Source organism: Lynx canadensis, chromosome B4 (assembly GCF_007474595.2).
Source record: "Lynx canadensis isolate LIC74 chromosome B4, mLynCan4.pri.v2, whole genome shotgun sequence".
NCBI lineage: Eukaryota > Metazoa > Chordata > Mammalia > Carnivora > Felidae > Lynx > Lynx canadensis.
Genome location: NC_044309.1, coordinates 121,051,226 through 121,072,262, shown reverse-complemented (window position 1 = coordinate 121,072,262; position 21,037 = coordinate 121,051,226). Strand labels below are relative to the sequence as shown.

Sequence of the window (21,037 nt, the reverse complement as noted above, 5' to 3'; positions counted from 1 at the left end):
GAGAAAAGAAAATCCCAATATAAAAGTAAGCTAAGTGTAGAAATTATAAATCTGATTCTAAAAGTTACAGGAACCAATTTTGAAGAAGAACAAAGTTGAAGTTTTTGTTCACTTTAATATATCAGCAAGAGAGTAAGAAGCCAAGTCACCAACTGGGAAAGGCTATTTGTATTTGCAACATAGATACCTGACAAAGGACCCATATCCAAAATAGGTTAATAACTTCTACAAATCACTAAGAAAAAGAAACAATAAGATCATGGATTTGAATGGGAATTCACAAAAAAAAGCATAGCCTTATAGCCATAAACATATGAAAAGGTGCTCAGCGTTACTAGTCACCACGAAATTTCAATTAAAACCATGACATACTATGACATACTAACCAGAGAGGCTAATAGTTGCAAGGACTAACAAGTTTTAGTGAGTGTGTGGAATAACTAATACTCTAAGACTGCTAAGTTGTAATTGTACAACTTAGTTTTAAAACTCAGTGTTGCTGAAGAGCAACAGGTGCCTATCTTATGGCCCAGTAACATCCACTCCTACATAAATTCCCTTCAGAAATATGTACCTATGTTAACCAAAGCACAGGTACAAAACGTTCACAGCAGTATTATTGTAAAAACTCAAACCTGGAAATATCCCACATATCTATCCCCAGTAGAATGGATAGATAATATGCTATATTCCTATTTATTTCCAGGAGCCTAGAAGATCTGCAGATTCCACAAAATAGTTCATCTATTGGCACAGTGACATCTGCATTTCCACAAGTAAATTTGACTTTTTTTTTTTTTGATTCAAGCTTGACAGAGGCTTTGATTCCTATTAGAAAGCATTTATCTAGCATGTTTATCCTTAGCAGTGCTCATGAAGTTTCATACTCTAAATTTTATGATATGGGAGAGGGTTGAAAGTTGGGGGGTGGGGTCTATGTGATTTAGGGGAATAGAAGAGAAAATTGGGGACTATCTGGGAGTAGAAACGCAAAAAAAAAAAAAAACCCACTATGCCTAAAGATGGAGGTGAGTATCAAAGAGAAATTCCACCTGCTTCATAATTTTCCTTCAGGTATACATTCTAAGAATACTATATGGTAACGAAAATAAATTTTACTACCTGTAGCAACATAGAAGAATCTTATAACATGATGTTGAATGAAAGAACAGTATGTATTGTATAATTTCATTCACATGGAAATTTTAAAAAGCTACAATTAATCTATGGCATTAAAAACCAGAAAAGTAGTTAGTGAGGGTGTTATGACGTGGAAAGAAAACAAAAGAGCCTTCTTTGATAATGATAATATTCTGCTTCTTGATCTATCGCAAAGAATGGCAAACATTTTCTTTAGGGAGTCAGTAAATATTTCAGACTTGATGGGCTGGGCTATACAGTGTCTGGCACAACTACTCAATTCTACTGTTGTGTAAAATGAACTATAGATAATATGTAACTAAATGGATATTGCTATGTACCAATAAAACTTTATTTATAAAAATAGGCAGTGGGCTCAATTTGGCCTGAGGGCTAGTAGTCTGTCAAACTCTTACTTACACAGATGGGAAAATTTGTAAAAATTTATGGATCTGTACACTTACTTGTATAGTTTTGCATTATCTGTTATACTTTAATGAACACATCTAAAAATATATAAAACAAAGCAGGGAAGTCATTAAGAAAATAAAATGACGAGAATAGAAGGAAGCAGTTAGGATTCTCTGGTCTGCTTGCGATGCTTCCAAGATTTGTTTCTTGTTACAGATACCGCAGTACTTGGAACTGTACTAATTCCAGCCACATAAAAGCTTCTTTTCAAGCACTCAATATACCAACATTATTGTTCATTTCCTTCTTTATGGGAGAAGAGTCCATTAAGAGACCTCAAAGGGGTTAGTTCTCTTAATGAATTCCCTTTATTAAGTTTTATTATTAATGCCCACATTGATTTCTTCTCTGAGTTATATCATTCTGCCCTTCTATAATTGAAACTCCAAAAACAACAGTAGATGCTTAAGACATAAGCAATCTAAAAAACGTTAAGCATCAATTCTGCTATTCCTTTAATTTTCAGATTTTTCCCAGAAAGAACTCCTTTCAGAAGTAATGCTTCTTGTCCATCCGTACCCTCACTTTTACCCCCATGTTACAGAGCATAAACATAATTGAAAAAAACAAACAAACCTATACACACTCAATATATCTGCTAAGAGATTTTGTTAGCTTTTCTCCCCTGGGAGATAAGAACAGGAAAATAATAACAATGATACAGATAACATGTACCAAGTGTATACTATGAGCCAGTCATTGTTCTAAGCCCTTTCCATTCATTAACTCATTTAATCCACACAAAGACCTTATGAAGTGGTTACACTCATTATTATCCCCACTTTAGAGGTGAGCAAATTGAGACAGAGATTGTTATTACCCAAGATTTCATAGTTAATAAGTGATAGGGCTGGGATTTAAACCCAGGCAATCTGTTTCCATAGCCCATGCTCTTAAGTAACATGCTAAGATAAATAACTTGGGTTTGAATAATAGAGAAATCTAATTCCTTAAATGTAAGTTGCATAGTTTAAGCATTCCTGGCTTCCTGCCATCATCTCCAAGAGAAATGGCTGCTCCCCCTAAGCCTCCCCTGATGCATCCTGCAGCATCTATTATACTTTACTGCACTTATTTTTATATCTCTGACTTTCCCCCCACATAAGTTCTTTGAGAGCTGGGACTATGCCTTATTCCTTCTTGTAGTTCTAGTGCCAAGCATACAGTCTGTTTGGACATAACATGGCTCAATACATGTCTGCTAAATGAGAGAATCAATCATGCCATGAATGATAACTCCTTTTTCTTTGGCCCACCAAATTTTCCAACCCATTCTTGTTTTCTGGTGATTGATTATAAGGGACAGGACGCAATATCATGAGGAGTTTGAAGCAACCAGGCTTTTGGCACCATCTCTATGGATTGAACTTCTTAAAGCAAGAAACTCTCTCCTCTGAAGCACTTAACTTAAGAATCCCCACATGCTTCTGGCCTCAGTGATAATGGGTGCATGTCTAGCTGAATTATAGCTTGAGATCTAGAATTTGAATTTAGAGTTAATAGGATAAAATAGGATATTTCCATACTCATTTCTAAGTATTCATCGAAGAGTCCATAGGCGTTCATGGGCTGAAGGTTGTAGTCCTTTTCCCACTGTGGGAAACTTATTTTTCTTTCAGGTCCACGTTCCTGTCTTACTTTCCTTCTGGTCCACCAATTCTGAATTAACCTGCACGACAAGATAAGTTCCTTTAAAAAAATATATGGCTGTTCGTAAGACATAAGTAATAAGACAGAATTCAAATATGGAACCATCGTTTAAAACTTTTTAGGATAGGCTGCCAAGGACATAAAACCTTGGATTAGGAAGAAAATAACAATGGAGGCGATACTTCATGCATTTGTACTTGCAAGTGAACAGAATGTCTGATGAACTTATTTTAAATATTCATGAAATTGTTTCATGTTTAGTGTTGCCTTGGAGGGTTGGATAGAGGACAGAGAGCATCTATAAACTGATCCTCTGGCACGAAGGCAATACCCTGACCTTGGAGTAGAGGAAGGTTTGGCTTAGCTGACTTAACTCAGGACCCATGAGCAGTCTTAACCATGTGGGTGCTGATCTGCATATTCTGAGGGAGGTCGTGGAAGATCTGCAAACCCACTAAATGCTTCCTCTTTTTGGCACACTGAAGTCTGCATGCAGTTCCACAGTTGGACTTGCCTGCTTTTAGCTTGATCTTGAGACAGGGGCTCTGATTCCCAGTAAAATGCATCCTATACTGGTGAGGTTAGCACATTAATCCTTAGTAATGTTCAGGAGTGCATCTTATGATACGGAACGGGGTTAAGGAAATGGGTGGGGGGTCAGGTCTGTGTGCCGTAGGGGACAAGGAAAAATTGAAGGGTATCCAAGGGTAGAAATCCCCCAAAAACCCCCAAAAACAAAACCAACCAACCAACCCAACAAACAAACAAACAAAAACCCAACCAGAAACAAAATGTGAAATAAAGGAAAAAAATGAGAGGGGGTATCGAAGACAAATGACCTATTTCACAATTTTGCTCTATGTCCATAATACTAGAAGATAAAATATAGTTCCCTTGGGGGCACCTAGGTGGCTTGGTTGGTTAAATAACTGACTTCAGCTCAGGTCATGATCTCACAGTATGTGGGTTTGAGCCCTGCATCAGGCTCTGTGCTGACAGCTCAGAGCCTAGATCCTGCTTCAGATTCTGTGTCTCCCTCTCTCTCTGCCCCTCCCCTGCTTGTTCTCTGTCTCTCTCTCTCAAAAACAAATAAACGTTAAAATATATATATATATATATATATATATATATATATATATAGTTCCCTTGATGTCTCTGACATTTGATAAATTATGGTTTATACTTTAAAGAAGCATACAATGCTGTTAATTTTTAAACTTTATGCATTTAAAAAAGTTTTATAGAAAACATCAAGCACTTGGAATACGTTTTTAAAAAAGAATTCTAAGAATCGGAAACTACTGGCATTGGCTCCGACAAAGAGCCAAGAGGGGACTTTTTCAAAGCGATCCAAGTTCTAGCTAATTGTTCTGGTTGAATGGTCCTCCCTGAAACCTGGAGTTCTCTATGGAGACACCAAGCTGCCATGAAAACCAGTAGGTGTGGAAGGAATTAAAGCAGAAAGAGAGGGGCTCCTGGGTGGCTCAGTCAGTTAACTGTACGACTCTTGATTTTGGATCAGGTCACGATCTCACAGATTGTGGGTTTGAGCCCCATGTCGGACTCTGTGCTGACAATACTTCTGAGCCTGCTTCAGATTCTCTGTCCCCTCTCTCTGCCCCTCCCCTGCTTGCACTCTTTTTTTCTCTCTCAAAAATAAACATAAAAAAAAAAAGCAGAAAGAGAAGTGAATGATTTATGTTCCTTTAAAACTTAACTGACCAGAGCTGAGCAAACACAGCAGAATTCAGTTATCCTTATAAAAGTGATGCATGTTTTTTGCCTATTGTCATCAACAAACTCTTATCACCAGGTGAACATATTTTTGCTGGTTAGGATATGTTGACTTAGAAATACTCCAGTTTCTTTTCTGCATCTCTAAACTTTTTTTCCCATAAGTTCCTTTTCTGTAGAGTTTGAATTTAAGATAGTTAAAAAAAAATTAATTCCTGATTTATCATGGGCGTGGGAGAGCAGAGCTCTAGTTAATGTGTCCTAACTAGTGAGACCCTTGCAGTGCTATGGTATGAGGGTCAGAGGCATCATTTAAAGAAACTTCCAAGCAAGTGTTCAATATTTAGGGCCCCACAGAGACTTTTTAAAAGGATATTCACTATCGTTCATACTTCTTATGCTAAATCTTCCTAAAGAGCTAATGTTTATTACTTTCATGACCGTCTTTGAATAACTGAGCATGAACGCTTAGCTCCAGGTACACGCCCTGGCATAACTGCTGAGTCTGCATTGCTTATCTTACTTGCCACACCTAGAAAAGCCAATAATGAGCAATGCTGCATCTCTACTACACATGTCTAAGGTACTTACGGGTAGCCAAGTTCCATGAAATTATTCCAGGTCTGCTTTAGCACCATTATAATACCCATTTGCATACAGAGATCAATAAGGCATCCACTAGGGTGGCACTGCGAGGTAAGCAAACACAGAAATTCCAGAATCAATGGAGAGGAAGAAAGAGTGTCTGGTTTCTAATCTGCACAAAGTGGCCCTAGGCTGTTTAATAGAAGTCTGTAGCAAACAAGGAGATAGGGAAGAATACAGACCTCTTCTAGTCTCCATCTGTTTATCAGCCTCAAGTAGGCACCTGGGTGTCCTGTAAATCTTTAACACACAGAAAAACAGACCATTAGCATCCTGTAGGTCTAAGCTTTCAGTGACTATTATGTTCAGGGTAGCCTATCCTCCAGTGAAAATTACGGGTACAATCAGGTCTGAGAGAATTAGGAAACTCTCCAGAGCTGTCAAAACTGCAGCTTCTGGAATTCTCCGGGGGATATATCCCTTCTGGACTGCCTGGCTGCTAACCACAGAGGCCAGCTCTTGTTGCTTGCTGTGACTTTGAACATTTTCTGCTAAGTATCAAGTGCTCTGGCCTGTGTAACAGCATGTTGGATTAAAACACATTCTGATCTTTTTGAATGAATGTTTCATTTAAAAAAATAACCAGCTTCACTATTTGACTAGAATTGCATGAAGTAGCTCGAAACCGAGGAGAGGCTGCTGCATCCATCCCAGCAAAACCCAACGCTCCACCCTCCTCTGGTTCTCATCTCCTGGGAAACACTTCCTGGAGCAATGGAATCCATAGGACAGGACTTCTCCACACAGGAGCCTTTCCAAATCCTCATAACTGCTGGATTCGGAAGTTGCCTACTCTTCTCTGGAGTCCTACGTCAGCCCCTTTCCTGTCTGGATGCCTTTCCCTTTTCTGTGAAGGCCGGCATCCAGGATACACTGCAGATCACTGTCCCCATTACACCACCTGCTTGCATTGGTGTGAGACCCAGGGTCCTGATTCAGGTGTGCATGGAGCCCACAAGTTTTAAATTCATCCTTCACTTGTGCAAATGCTTCTCCTCTGTGTACCTTACACTGAGAAAAGGTGCACAGGTAACACTTGAGTGGAGCGACCATTCCCCACGAGGAGAATAGGAAGGGAAAGGAGGAGGCTGATCTTCTCTTTTTAGCCTTTGTAAAAATCACTCTAAAGGAGGTGCTTCTCTGTCACCCTGGTCAGCGACCTCTGAGCGCTCTGTCCTGGCCTCCCAAAGCGTGGAGAGATCAGGATCTTACCTTCCAAGGAAGAATGCGATGTAAAACGTGGAGCTGTTCAGATTGACAAACTGAAAAAGAAACATTTTCAGGGTGAAGCTGTTCTCCCACTCAGACTCTGTGCGAGGCTGTTCTGTGGACAAAAGGGGAGTAGAATTTGAGAGGCTGCATTTGACCCCTTCTCAACTCCCTCTGCCCTGCTCCCTATACACACAGGAGCAGAGATGTTCTAAGGAAGCTGCAGGAGACCACAGTGCCTGTAGATGGTATGTGATGGAATGGACCAGCCAGGGGATCGAGCCTTAAGCTTGCAGACCAGTCCCATCCAGGTTGTGGTGGAAAGCAGCTACTGACATGTCTGAAGGGATGGAATATCCAGCTTGTTCTGCTGTGACAGGATGCCCAGAGAGCCTGGAGTAGAGGCAGCCAGGCTTAAGGGGCCTCATTCCCAGGCCTGGCACCCTGCAGGAGTCTTTCCGTTGCTCTTAGTTTCCCCCTGTGAGGTAGGGTCTGTGTGGGGTCAGTTTCTCTTCCAGCTCCTAATAATTCCTTGTTCTCAATATCTATTCTGGTGAAATGTCAGGTGCTGTTGGGCAAGAGGGAGTCAGACCCTCCCCTCCCAGAATGCTGAGTATCTGACTTCTTTGCCTGTCACCCTCATCCATCATTTTTCATTCCCGTGGACAAATAAAAAGGAGACGACCTCATTTTTAGAGCTTTTACTGTATATCACCATCTGCATCTTATAATATCCTGACCTCAGTCATGTGCCAGTTCTCATCTCTTTATATTTTGACTTCCATAAAGCAAATGCTCTTTGAACACTGATATGAATCAAAGTATAAATCAAACTTCCAACTTGACATCTCATGTCAAATGCATCTATCCTTCCCTCGGAGCTTCAACCTCATCCCAAACAATGTCAAGGAAAATGTATTTAATACAATAGTACTTTTTCTGTTTCCACATTCCCTGAGCTTCTATTGCTCTTTACCATTTCACCCCATCAGTTCCTTTTCCACTAATTATAATTCAAAATGCTTGCTGGAGCATATCTGAGAAGGGAGGGGAGAATATAATTTAACAAGGGTGTACTGCTGATGAGGGAAGAAAATACAGGATTGATGCGGGGGTGGGGGAGAGGGGAAAGTGAGTGATGGGCATTGAGGAGGGCGCTTGTTGGGATGAGCGCTGGGTGTTGTATGCAAGTGACGAACCATGGGAATCTACCCCAAAAACCAAGAGCACACTTTACACACTGTATGTTAGTCAATTTGACAATAAATCACATTAAAAAGATAAGGGTGCCTGGGTGGCTCAGTTGGTTAAGCGACTGACTTTGGCTCAGGTAGTGATCTCACAGCTCATGAGTTCAAGCCCTGCATCAGGCTCAGTGCTGACATCTCAGAGCTTGGAGCCTGCTTTGGATTCTGTGTCTCCCTCTCTCTCTGCCCCTCCCCCATTCATGCTGTCTCTCTCTCAAAAATAAATAAACATTAAAAAAATTTTTTTAAAAGATAATAAAAGGGTTTTGGCTTTGTTTCACTTCTGCTACTGAACTACTGGTAATCTAGGAAGGTGTCCCACGTTGTTTGCCAGCTGGGTGGGTTCCCAGGTATCTCGACCACAGATGGACCAGGACTGTATCACCTCGGCATCTTTGCCAGCCTGGATCAAGGTGCCATTGGACACAATCTGCCAATGCAGTTACCTCTTCTGTGGATATGAACCTCTTTCTATCTTTTTGGGGAAGGAGAAGTAAGGATGGAGGTTTCAACGACATTAAAGGAGATATGCCACATGCCTACCCCTGTACCTGGTACATAGAAAAGCTCGATACATGGCATCTTGTATTATGATTATTATAAATGAAAGCGCTTTTGTGATTTTTTCCCCCCTCTGGACAAGCTATATATGGGAATGTGCTAAAATAGGTTACCTGTGGGAGCATGTAATTTTCTGAAATTGTATACAGTAAAATGACTGATGTTTCATTAACAAAATTGGGACAGTTTCTATACCTTGAAAGCATGGAAAATGCACAGTATATAGTAGGCTTCCAGATTGTTCTAATGCTTTATGGAGTCAGAGGCATGTTCTTAAAGGTGACTTGTCCAGGTGAGTGTTATTTCTACAAACATCAGTAGTGGTTAGGCCACCTACATTCCTGGTAGAAGGCTCCCAGTCTCCAAAACAGCTAACCTTGCTGTGGTTTTATATATACCTTGAAAAACTTGATACATTTTTATTTAAATGAAAATTGTACGCAACAGCAAGTGAACAATTTTCTAAATGATTCTGGGCACTTTATTCACATGTACTTTTGTGACGCTATATTTTTTGTGCATTAAGAGAAAACCTGTCTAAAATTACATTACCTCATGATAGATAATATTTATGACAAGCTTTAAAGCTTTAGACAGAAAAGATCCCTCAATTGCTAGACATACTTAAAATGTTCCATCGAAAGCAAAGAACTTATTGTATGCAATTTGAAATAAAAAGAATATTTCTTTTCAGCAGTATTTCATAAATGAATCTTTGAAAGGATGCTTTCCAGACCACAGTACTGTACCATGAAATAAGAAGGGTCTCACTTACCTAAATTCGTCAGAAGAAGTGCAACTTTTTCATAGAGCTGTAAAACAAATTTCATACATTTAACAAAAAGACCCTAGATGCTACAAAATATGTAATTATAAAGGAAATAGGTAATCAAGTCATGAGTGAAAATAATTTCATTAACCGCCCATTACTTGAACAATGAAAACACTGTAAACAAACATTGTGTCCTTTCTGGGCAAGAAAGAAATGCACAAGGCCCCATTTTACTATTTTTAAAATTTCACTTCTTATGTTGGAGTGAATAATTCTGTGGCAACAAGACTAGCTACCACTGATGAGCAGCTTGCTATGTGATGGCAGGCAAATCACAACATTCTTGGACCTTAGGATCTCTAAAACTGATTCTGATGGTAAGATTCTATAATCTCAGGGCACCTGGGTGGCTCACTTGGTTAAGCATCTGACTCTTGGTGTTGGCTCGGGTCATGATCTCAAGGCTTGTGAGTTTGAGTCCCCCATCGGTTTCTGTGCTGATAGCATGGAGTCTGCTTGGGATTCTCTCTCTCTCCCTGTCTCTCTGCCCTTCCTCTGCATGTGCTCTCTCTCTCTCAAAATAAATAGATAAACTTAAAAAATATAAAAAATTCTGTAATCTGTTTATGGACTGCTGTATTTTCTAGATTAGAGCATTAATAAATACTAAAGTGATGAAAACTTACTGGGAACTCCTAAGCTTATACTCTGCTTTTCCATTAGTGGATTGGATGCATCCTTCACTTACCCAGCCGTAAATAGAGGGTCCTAAGAGGAAAGGGATAGTGTGTGTGTATGGTGTGTGTGGTGTGGTGTGGTGTGGTATGGTGTGTGTGTGTGTGTGTGTGTGTGTGTGTGTGTGTGTACATGATTTATAAAAGTGCAGGGTACAGTTCAGGGCAAACCCAGGTTTGCATCCCCAGAGAGGGTATAAATTGAGAAAAAGAAAAAGTGCCTTCTCTAAAATGAAAGATAATAAAATGGAAATTTCAGAAAACTAGTGAAATATATTTGAACAACATGAAAATTAAGATCCTATTTAGACTGAAATGGTGAAAATGCACTGGTTAAAATTCCCTTGGCTGGAATTATAACTTTACCAGCTAGCAACCTGTAGGGCTTGGGCATGTTACCTTATCTCTTCTTCAAACCATTGTTTTCATTTTATGTGGTTGAGAATGGGTATTGGACTCATTGATCTTAAGGTCCTTCAAGCTTCTCAATTCCCTTATTCGGGATTTTGGCTAACTACAGAAATAGATAAAATACTGACTGTATGATTCTAAACTTTCAGCAATGACTATGCTTTGCTATAGTAAGATAATTAATATGGCCATAGTATCAAATTTTGTGTATAGAAACTTCAGACTCTTGGAATCCAGTGTTAAAAGAGATTGGTGCAGTTTTTCATAAGAAATCCTGTGGTGTAGTCATACATTTTAATTTTATCTTAAAAATACTGGTTAACCACAGATTAGGACAGGTGTTTTTTAATAAAATATATTTTACTGTTAACACATTTTATCATTAAAGTTAATTATGTAATTTTCAAGGAAAATTAGATTTGACTGGTGAGACAATCTTTCTCAAAATACAACTTGAAAAAAAAAGTTTATTTGTTGATTTTGAAAGAGAGAGGAGGAGAGGGCAAGAGCGAGCAGGGGAGGGGCAGAGAGAGAGACAGAGACAGAGACAGAGACAGAGAGAGAGAATATCCCAAGCAGGTTCCACACTGTCAGCGCAGAGGCTGATGCAGGGCTTGATCTCATAAACTGCAAGATCATGACCTTAGCCAAAATGAAGAGTTGGATGATTAACTGACTGAGCCACCCAGGTACCCCTCAAAATACAATTTCTGATTATCTAGTTTATCATTTGTATCTTTAATGTTTGTTCAAGTGCTGCACTTTGCACTCCTGTCTCAAAGGTCTTGATAGCTGGTGACATGCCAACATTATTTTGGTTTGGACACTGAAAAAAAAAAAAGGAACTTAGAGAAAGAACAATGCAGGAGTGAAAATATGATTAATATTAACCTTGTGAAAAATAAGGCAAAGTGTATGGGGACACAGTAGGGATCCATGGCATCTATGAACATTTATAAAACATTTATAAAATGTTCACAGATGCAAGGGGATGGACACTGAAGTTTTGAACAGGATGCAGCTGGACAGGGCACATAAGCAGAGGGTGTGGTGACTAGCAAGAGACCTTCAGATGAGTGGTTTCTGGAAAAGGTCTGGTTTCTCATTAGGCAGTTGAGATAGAAATAATGGATGATTTGTTCTGATAAAAGCAGTAGAAAATCTCTTCTCAAACTGGATGCCACAAATTGGGAAAGTTAAAATCTGTAATTGACAGAAAGCTTTCTGACCTTAAGTATATTTCCAAAAGAAACTATGAGTGCTTCTAATTTGATCTTGTCAACCTGATCAATGTAGGTGGGCATGTTCTGATGCAAGCCATGTTTTATGGTTTACTTCTTTTTGGAACAAGACATTGTGGTTTTCACTGTTTAGAGTATAATGAAACATCTGATTCATATTGGTATGCCTGAGTAAAAAGGATGGCAATAACTTTTAGTCTCCTCCTGGGATATATTCTAATTGACATCTTTTGTTTGTAACCATATTAAGATGTTCTTTGGTCACAATAGAAACAGAATGAGAGCGAAACAGTATGACAAGGAGCAAGAAAATCCATCCTACTCACTCTATCCTTCAAGTATTTATTTTTCAAGAAGAAATAAAATGAAAACTAATAACTGCCACTTAAACAGTTAGTAAGAAGTAAATACATATCATAAAACCTAGAAAATAGACATCCCTTATACATCTGCTTCTTCAGTTAGGGTTGGAGAACTCTAGCATAAAGTCAGAAACAGGGTATGTGATCTATAACAATATTATTCAAAAATTAGAGGCTGTAATGAACATAAGATAAAAGCCAATCTAGCTCTCAAGATTTTTATATTCAATTAATGTAAAGTAGTAATGATTCATGACTAAATGATGATTTCTTTTTTGCAAGACAAGTATGGCCAAAATTTTAAGTAGTTGAAAATAACTTATGTAGCCATAAAAATGCATATGAAAATGTGCACGAAACTATCTTAAGATGAATAATTTCAGAAGCCAGTAGATAGTTGAATTCTGAACTGGTCAAAGCTACGTTATAGTTATTAGTCTGTCATCTGTCCTTTAAGTGATATTTGCTTCTTAAGGACTTACTTTTTAATTTATTTTTTGATATTCTGATGAAAATCTTTCCAAACTATATTACACACTTGGTTGCCTTCATAATGGAATGTGCAAGGCTTCAGGGAATAAGATAGGACTGTAAATGTGTGTGCTCAGATGGGGACGTCATCAGAGACGGCTGAGGAGAGTAAGGCAACTGCTTCCTACACAAAAGGGTCTTGGATGCTGCTGCTTTGAGAGTTTTTACATATATGTTTTTAAAATTTTCCTTCCTTCCCCTTGCTATGGCTTGTCATTTCCTGCTCTTGTCAGAATTCTTGCCTTAGTAACCTTCTGTTTTTCTAGTTTGATGTTGGTGAGAAATCAGAACATCAAAGGTGTTCACATGTACCTAAAATAAATGAAAATATACCTTAAAGGCATTATAAAAATACATATTACCTTTAGTGTGTGACTCTACATCATCCATTTCAGTGACTCTGATGTGCTTGTTAGATAAAACATATAAATGCCTAGTAGTCTAGCTCCCAGCACATAGTAGGTGCTTTGCAATGTCCACAACTATATAGTTTTCCTACCCCCTATGCTCCCTCCTTCATTTTTTGTTTACTTCCTCTTTTCTTGGTGTGTCTCATGAAGTAGAGATTGCAGGGTAACTGATTTCTAGTTAAACAAAATGTTACACTGACAACATTGGTATCTGCTCAAAATGTATGAGCAACCATGTATTTATAGACTCATTACATGTATACAGGAATTTATTAAGATGTACAAATTAAATTTTAATAAGACATTAGAGAAAAGAGAGCTTTAAGTCATTGCAAACTACCTAGACATAGAATCTTTCACTGCCCTGGCTGTTTGTTTAATTTCACTATGAATCACTCCCCTTCACAATGTGTATGTTCCACAATTAACTTGGAGACCAGCTAAATCCTAGAGGAGGGAGTGCCAGGGGGTACCACATATCTACTCTCAATCTCCAAGTTCCTGTTATTAATAACAATAATAATAGTAATATTAGTAGCGGTAATAATACTAAATCACCTACATTTTATTAGCTCAGTGGTTACTAATTCACTTAAGAATCATAAATGAAGTTTTTCAATATTGGGTGGGTTGAATTCTCTTAGGGATCACTCTGAGTATATTGGTTATAGAATTTAGAATTGTTTAAAGAACTAGAAACGACAATCCAAACAGATTAAACAATATTGGCAACAGTATTAAATTGCTTGGCCTTTGGAAAACCCTTTTTTAATGATGAGAGCATTTCAGCACTATGGCCCAGATTTAAGATGCAATATAATTAAGGGTGAGGGCACCATAATTAACTGAACATCTACTCCATGCCTAACACTGTGCTTGGCACTCCAAATACATTATCTTATTCATCCCCTGCCACAAATCTCTAATGTCAGGATTTTTATGTATAGGTTGACTTCAAATCTAACAATGTCAGCAAATAATATTATTCATTCTGCAAATAACAACAACAATTTACTGAGAGCCTACTATGTGCCAGGCCCTGATCCAGGCACTGGAAAATAAAAACAGTAAAAAAAAAAAATAGACAAAAGTGTCTGCCCTCATAGGCCTACATTCTAATAGAGAAGACAGATAATAAAATAAGTTTTAAAAAGCATATTAGGTGGTGATAAGCACCACAGAGAAAAACAGAGCAGGTAAGGAGATAGGAAATTGTCAGAAGCAGGAGTGGTTATAATTCTAAAACTGAGTGACCATGGAAGCCTTATATTAGAAGAGTGACATTGGAACAAATACCTGAAGCAGGTGAGGGAGTAAGTCATGCAGACCCCATGGGGAAGAATATTCCAGGCAGAGAAAAGAGCGAATAAAAAGCCTAGGGTGAGAGCATGCCTGGCACATCCAGGGAACAAATGGAACAGGAGAAGCAGGGTGAGTAGGGAGAAGACAAGGTCAGAGATGTCACTGGGGCCAGAAGAAGAGTCCTGGAGGCCACATGAAGATGTGAACTTTTATTCTGAGCAAGAGGAAAGCCATCGGACATGGTGAACAGAGCAGTGACAGGAGCTGGCTTACAGGAAAGAAGCTCACTCCAGCTGCTGTGATGAGTCTAACTGAAGGAGCAGACCTAGCAGCCAGGAAGACCAGTTAGGAAGGCACTGCAATAGCCCAAGAGGGAGATATTGGGGTCTTGGACCAAGGTGGGACTTGGAAATGTGTGAAAAGCGATCAAATTCTGGAAGCAGTGAGAGAAACAGAGGAATCAAGGGTAATGCTGAAGGTTTTCAGCCTGAGCAGCTACATGGGGGAGATTGTGGAGGGGCTGATTCTGGAGGGAGGAGAGGGGGTTTGGGGAGGATAGTGGAGCAGACAGTTGGATGTATAAATTTGGGGTTTAAGGGAGACATCTGGGATGAAATACAGAACTGAAAAAAGCATGAAATTAACACAAGTTACATGTGCCATCCCCTTGCAGGGCTATTCCAAGGAATGCTTTGGAAACTGACCACTTTTCTAGCATTCAGAATCAAAAGGAAATGGGAACCAACACTTCTGAGCTATGTTACAGATTCTAAACTGGGCCTTTAAAGTATCTTCTTTCTTTAAGTTTCCCCAAGGCGTATATACACAGTGTTATCTTATTGGGTAAAGAAGGGAACTAAGATTCAGAGAGAGCAAGTGCCTTGCCTAATCTTACACTAAAAAATCCTGGAGCCTAGATTTGACTCAATCCTTCTCAATCGTCCGCATGCCAGGCAGTTTGCTGCCCAGACATCAGCACCACGTGACAGGCTAGCCCCTCTGAAGCTGGGTCCCTTTTAGCAGCAGCAGAAAACTGCAGGCCACATATTTTAACCATTGGGCTAGTTACCGTGCAGCTCACTTACCACATTCAGCAGCATAATGATGCAGAAGTTGATGCACACGGCAGTCCCTGTTGTTGCAACCTGAGAGTTATTCCTGATTAACGCCCACTTAAAGGCAGCGAACGTGCTGACCGTCACCACCCGGTAAATGACGATCCCGAACACGGCCGCGATCACCACGCAGATCTGGCAAGAAGACAGAGACCCCGTGAGCACCTCGGTAGAATGTCTCAGGAAAAGGGTTCCCACCACTGTAAAATCCCACCCCTGGAAAATGAGAAAAGGATATAAAACAATGGTGATACTGACTCAAGCAACCACAACAAAATGCTTGCTTTTTATTGTGATTATTACTTTCTCTTGCCTGTATTTTCTTTGTTATTCAAATAGAAAAATCATAGTGCTTGAAAGCTGATTAACTGTGTAAGCTATGGAGTAACATTAGCAGAATATCAGATTGAGCATATTTACTATGGAAATCTTATGATGTCACTCTTCTATGTAAATCTATTGGTTTCTTTCACTCTTAGAATAAAAGCAAAGTCTGTATGGTGGCCTGCAAGACTTTCTCCACCTTGTTGAAGGCCATTTTCCTTTCTGTCTAGGGACTCCAGAACCTCTTTCATTGTTTCAAATGGGCTAAGCACCCTTATTCTTCAAGACCACTTCCTTTGCCTAAAATGCTCACCCACCCCCTTCCCCTGCCAAACACACATATGTGCACACACACAAGCAACCTAGTTAACACCTACTCATTATTCACACCTCAGCTCAAGAACCACTTCATAACTAAAGCTTTTCATGCCCTCCAGACTTTTTTGTAATTGTTACATGGTACCTATACTCTTCTTTTAGTAGCCTATTTATAATTTCTAATAGTTTGTCAGTTTGATTATTGCCAGTTTCCACCACTTAGAAAGTACACTATCCACACCCCTTGTCTGTGGGGGATATTTCCAAGACCCTCAGTGAATGCTTGATACTTCAGACAGTATGGAATCCTGTATATATTGTGTTTTTTCCTATACACACATACCTATGAGAAAGTTTAATTCACAGATTAGGCACAGTAAGAGATTAACAACAGTAACTAATGATAAAATAATAATATACTGTAATAAAGGCTATATAAATGTTTCTCTCCCTCAAAATATCTTATTGTATTGTACTCTTCTTGTGATGATGTGAGATGATAAAATGCCTGTGTGATGAGATGAAGTGAGGTGAATGATGTAGGCATTATAACATACTGTTAGGCTACTATTGACCTTCTGAAGATATGTCAGGAGAAGGATTATCTGCTTCTGGCCTGGGGTTGACTGTAGGTAACTAAAACCCTAGAAAGCAAAACTGCAGAAAAAGGGGTGAGGGGGGGAACCACTGTAATTTTCATTAGGGCAGGTATGGCATCTGTTTTGCATACCACGGTTTCCATGGCACCTTAACTTAATTACAGGTGCACAGTAAGTGTTCAGCTATTTGTTGCTGAATACACCAACTACGTGATAGGTACATAATCTTTTATTAATCATTTATAAACACTGAAATGAGGAATCTTTCTCTGAAGATTTCATTGTATTTGAGAAGAATATGACATGTCTTCTATCTACTGGGAATCTGAGATTCCAAAAGGTTTTTTGTCTTTCATTAGGTGATTCAATATATTAAAGACCTTAACCTACTTAGTTATTAAAACTTTAAGCTGGGCCTCAGGATGGACGTTGCTGAGTTACAGACTGCTTTCTTTATAAAAGCATTCCTCTGTTTTACTAAAACTTATTTTGGCTTCCTATAGGTGACATGCTCTAAAAGCTTGGGCATGAACCCTAGCTGCAACTGGCCAAAATACAACAACTGCCCACATCTTAATCCTCGAGCTATGGATGGGAAGATAGGTGAAATCTACATTGACTTTCAGACAAGGGTGGCAATGTGGTGGAATGGAGAGCTTGTTGGACTCAGTCAGTCAGAAGTCAGGTCTGAGTCCTTACTCTACATCTATAGATCTTATAAGAAACTTAAAAAACAAGACGGTAAATATGACTTTGCTTATGGAAGGCAAGGCAGGCACAACTGCTTACAGAGCAGTGTCTGTAGAAAGATATGGATCTGAATCTTGGTCTGAGCCAAGAGATTCCTGGGCATGCTGCCTACCCTTTCATCTTCCCAGTTTATTTCCGGCTAAAAGGGGGTCAAGGGTCTAGATTTGCTGTCATCTTGTTCTTCCTGATATAATGATCTATGATACTTATTTACACACTTACAATTTGAAAAGAGGAGAGGAGAATCCTAATAACCCCTTACTGTTCTAAAATGACATTTCGGAAAATATGAGTAAGTTTTGTTCAGTAATTAACAGGGTCGAAGCTGATTCCTGAATGACTTCTTTTTAGGAAAAGTCAACAATGCAGGTTCAAGTTAGTGTTTCTCAAATTGACAGAACCATTAGTGAATCTGGAAATCAATTTTAGGGGGTTATAGCTGGTATTTAAAAAGAAGACCATAGTAAAACAAGCGAAAAATCAGTGTTCACTGCATATTGCAAAGGTGAGCATTGTTTCAGTTACTCTAGTTCTATACATCTACTGGCACAGAATATACTGGGTCATGACAGATAATGTATTTCTTACGCAGGAATGACAAGCAAAAAGCCTGACCAACACTGCTGCAGGTCCTATCTCAAATTTACTTCCTTTCGGCATGGAATAGGGAGGGGAGCAGAAAGAACTGGAGCTCTGGGTTATTTACTGCCTGACTCCGAACAAGCCCTTCACCTTCTGGAGTCTCAGTTGCTCCATCTGTGACTTGGGGACAGCAGTACCATCTCCGACTACCTCACGGAGTCACTGTATTACACAGCAAGAATGTGTAAAAATGTTTTGTGGAATTATGCAAAGGCCTGCTATGATTATTGTTGTTACCACGCTATAGGTTTGTACTTTATGAAACAAAGAGTTTTGTAGAAAAATTTCGAACCATAAAAAATATCCCAGATGCAGAAACGATAAGTCGGCTGCATTTATCTGCAAATGCCTGATAGGGTTCTGGCTTTCCCGAAATGGGATTCATCCGCTCTTTCTTGGAGTACTTGGCTTCAAACTGGGGCCGTATTTCTTCCTAAGGAACAAACAGACATATTTTTATGCAATGGAGAGATATGCATACAATAAAAACTTTTTTATTCTACTGTAAAACTGAATCAACAGCTACCACACTAATCAGTCAATCAGTGAGGTGAGCTCAGAGACCCAGGTTTAAATGTTTGGAAATTGGCCACCTGAAGAAAATCTAAAGGATGGTGATCTAGACTTATTATCATCAAGGCAGTGTAATTTATTTTATTTTTTTTAAGTTTATTTGAGAGAGACAGTGTGCATGTGAGTAGGGGAGGGGCAGAGAGAGAGGAAGAGAGAGAATCCCAAGCAGGCTCCATGGGGGCTCAATCTCATGAACCATGAGATCAGGACCTGAGCCAAGATTAAGAGCTGGAAGCTTAACTGACTGAGCTACCCAGGTTCCCCAAGGCAGTATAATTTAGACTAATAGTTAAGTGCCTCTGTTATCATATTAAGCTGTGCTAGAAGAAACAAACAGAATGAGAAAAGGGACCACTTCTCTTTGTCCCTAGTAGTATGAAATAACTATTAAGCTTTTACTTTTATTACCAGGGAATGAGACAGACACAGGACAAAGAAAATTTCTTAACACCAAAGTGTCCACAATCCATGTTGTGAGTTATAATGGCAATATAATTTTTAGTTTCCTCCTACAATTACAAAAACATTTTTTTTGGGGGGGGGGGCTCCTGGCTGTCTCAGCTGGTGGATCATGCAACTCTTGAACTCAGTGTTGTAAGTTTGAGCCCCACATTGGGTATAGAGATTACCTAAAAATTTTTTTCAATTGAGGCAGCCCAAAACATGGTGAATCTATCTTTTAATAAGCTCCTATAAGAGTCATTCACCTTTAATCAGTAGATTTTAAATGTATTAATTGGTATTGAATAGCAGGTAAACATCTTTCAAATCCAGCTAAAATCAAGGCAACTCTAATTCGAAATCAAGCTGAGGCTTTGTTTTATTTAGTTGAGACCCATCTAATGTGAAAACCTTCTGACTAAAAAGCAATTATGGGATTAGAAACAGGAAATCAGCAAGAGGGTATCCTGAAGTGGTTCCAGTTAATTAAGTACCTGTTCTATTTGAATGTCTTGCAACAGGAGGGAAAATGAGTGGCAAGTCTGATAAAATGGAGATTGAGTTAATTCAGAAAGAAATGCTCAAGACTCTGATGGAGGGAGAGACAGAAAGTGAAGAAGGAGCTGACTGAAGAGTGGTTATGGATACTGGGCAGAGTTTGGCAGTTGCCTGCCTGTGTAGGAGGAAGGGAAGCCTTGCTCCTGCTGCAGAATAAGCCCAAGGCTGGCCTTCACTCAGGGGCAGGTAATGGGGAAGGACAGGGGGAGATACAATGATAAATAGGTTCTGCCTTCTTTTACTTATTTTAGGCAGTTACACTTGAGGATATAAATAGAACAGACCTAGAATCTTCTGCTTCTTTGGGAAACTCTGAGTTTATAAGGCTGTGTCATCTAAGAGTCACTGAGTTAATTATCCAGAGGCTGAGGCCAATCACTGAGCCAGACCTGTGTCTTTGGGTTTTATGGGCTAAATTGTGTCTCTGCTCCCAACCCCTGAAAATTCATTTGTTGAAGCCATAACTTGCAATACCTCCGATTGTGACTGTATTTGGACAGAGTTCTTACGGAGGTAATTAAAGTCAAGTGAAGAGTGGCCCCCTAATCCAATAGGACTGGTTCTTTATAAAAAAAAAAATTAGACACAGACATGCACAGAGAGAGGACTATGTGAAGACACAGGGAGTACATGGCCATCTACAAGCCAAGGAGAGGAGCTTGCAACAGATCCTTCCCCCACAGCCCTCAGAAGAAATCAACTCTGCCAATCTTTGATCTCAGACTTCTAGCTTCCAGAAATGTGAGCACCTAAATTTCTGTTGTTTAAGCCACTCAGTATATGGTACTTTGTTATGGCAGCCCCAGCAAATGGTTACCCTGGGTTATACATGAAGAAGTCATGTAGCAAGCTGGGGATTTTCTGCACAGCTATCTGAGCATGACAGGCTAGAATAAGAGGCATTTAGCCACTTCTACCCATGAGGCCTCTTGAGGAGTGGTTTCTGCTCAGTGTTCACCGACTTGAGGTAATACTTCTGAGTCTGTGCAGCTCTGGGCACTGTGCAGGGCTCTGGAGAGCTCAAAGAAACATTTCCTTGGAGTTCTCTTATGAGGGTTGCTTCCATGTACCTAGAGTTGTAAAACTAATACTCTCTGCTGAAGTAAAGAAAATGGATACTGTTTAAGAAAACTAAACAAATCTTACTACTAATTATTCTGATGTCTCTACCTACAAGTGATGCTTTGCAATCAAAATGTTTTCTTTCTTTCTTTAAGTTTATTTATTTATTTTGAAAGTGAGGGGGGAGGGGCAGAGAGAGAGAGAGAGGAAGAGAGAAAGAATCCCAAGCAGGCTC

The 21,037-nt window shown here is 39.3% G+C and overlaps 1 protein-coding gene across 1 annotated transcript in view; it reads right to left on the bottom strand.

Moving 5' to 3' along the window:
- ANO4 (anoctamin 4) overlaps positions 1–21,037 on the bottom strand; it is a 245,140-nt gene that overhangs the window by 38,650 nt on the left and 185,453 nt on the right. Inside the window, exons 16-22 of the mRNA XM_032593799.1 lie at positions 18,461–18,601; positions 15,506–15,670; positions 9,433–9,469; positions 6,853–6,964; positions 5,823–5,880; positions 5,587–5,684; positions 3,138–3,280 (exon numbers count right to left, since the gene is read on the bottom strand). Coding sequence (XP_032449690.1) covers positions 3,138–3,280; positions 5,587–5,684; positions 5,823–5,880; positions 6,853–6,964; positions 9,433–9,469; positions 15,506–15,670; positions 18,461–18,601 — 754 coding nt within the window. The remainder of the gene's footprint in view (positions 1–3,137; positions 3,281–5,586; positions 5,685–5,822; positions 5,881–6,852; positions 6,965–9,432; positions 9,470–15,505; positions 15,671–18,460; positions 18,602–21,037) is intronic.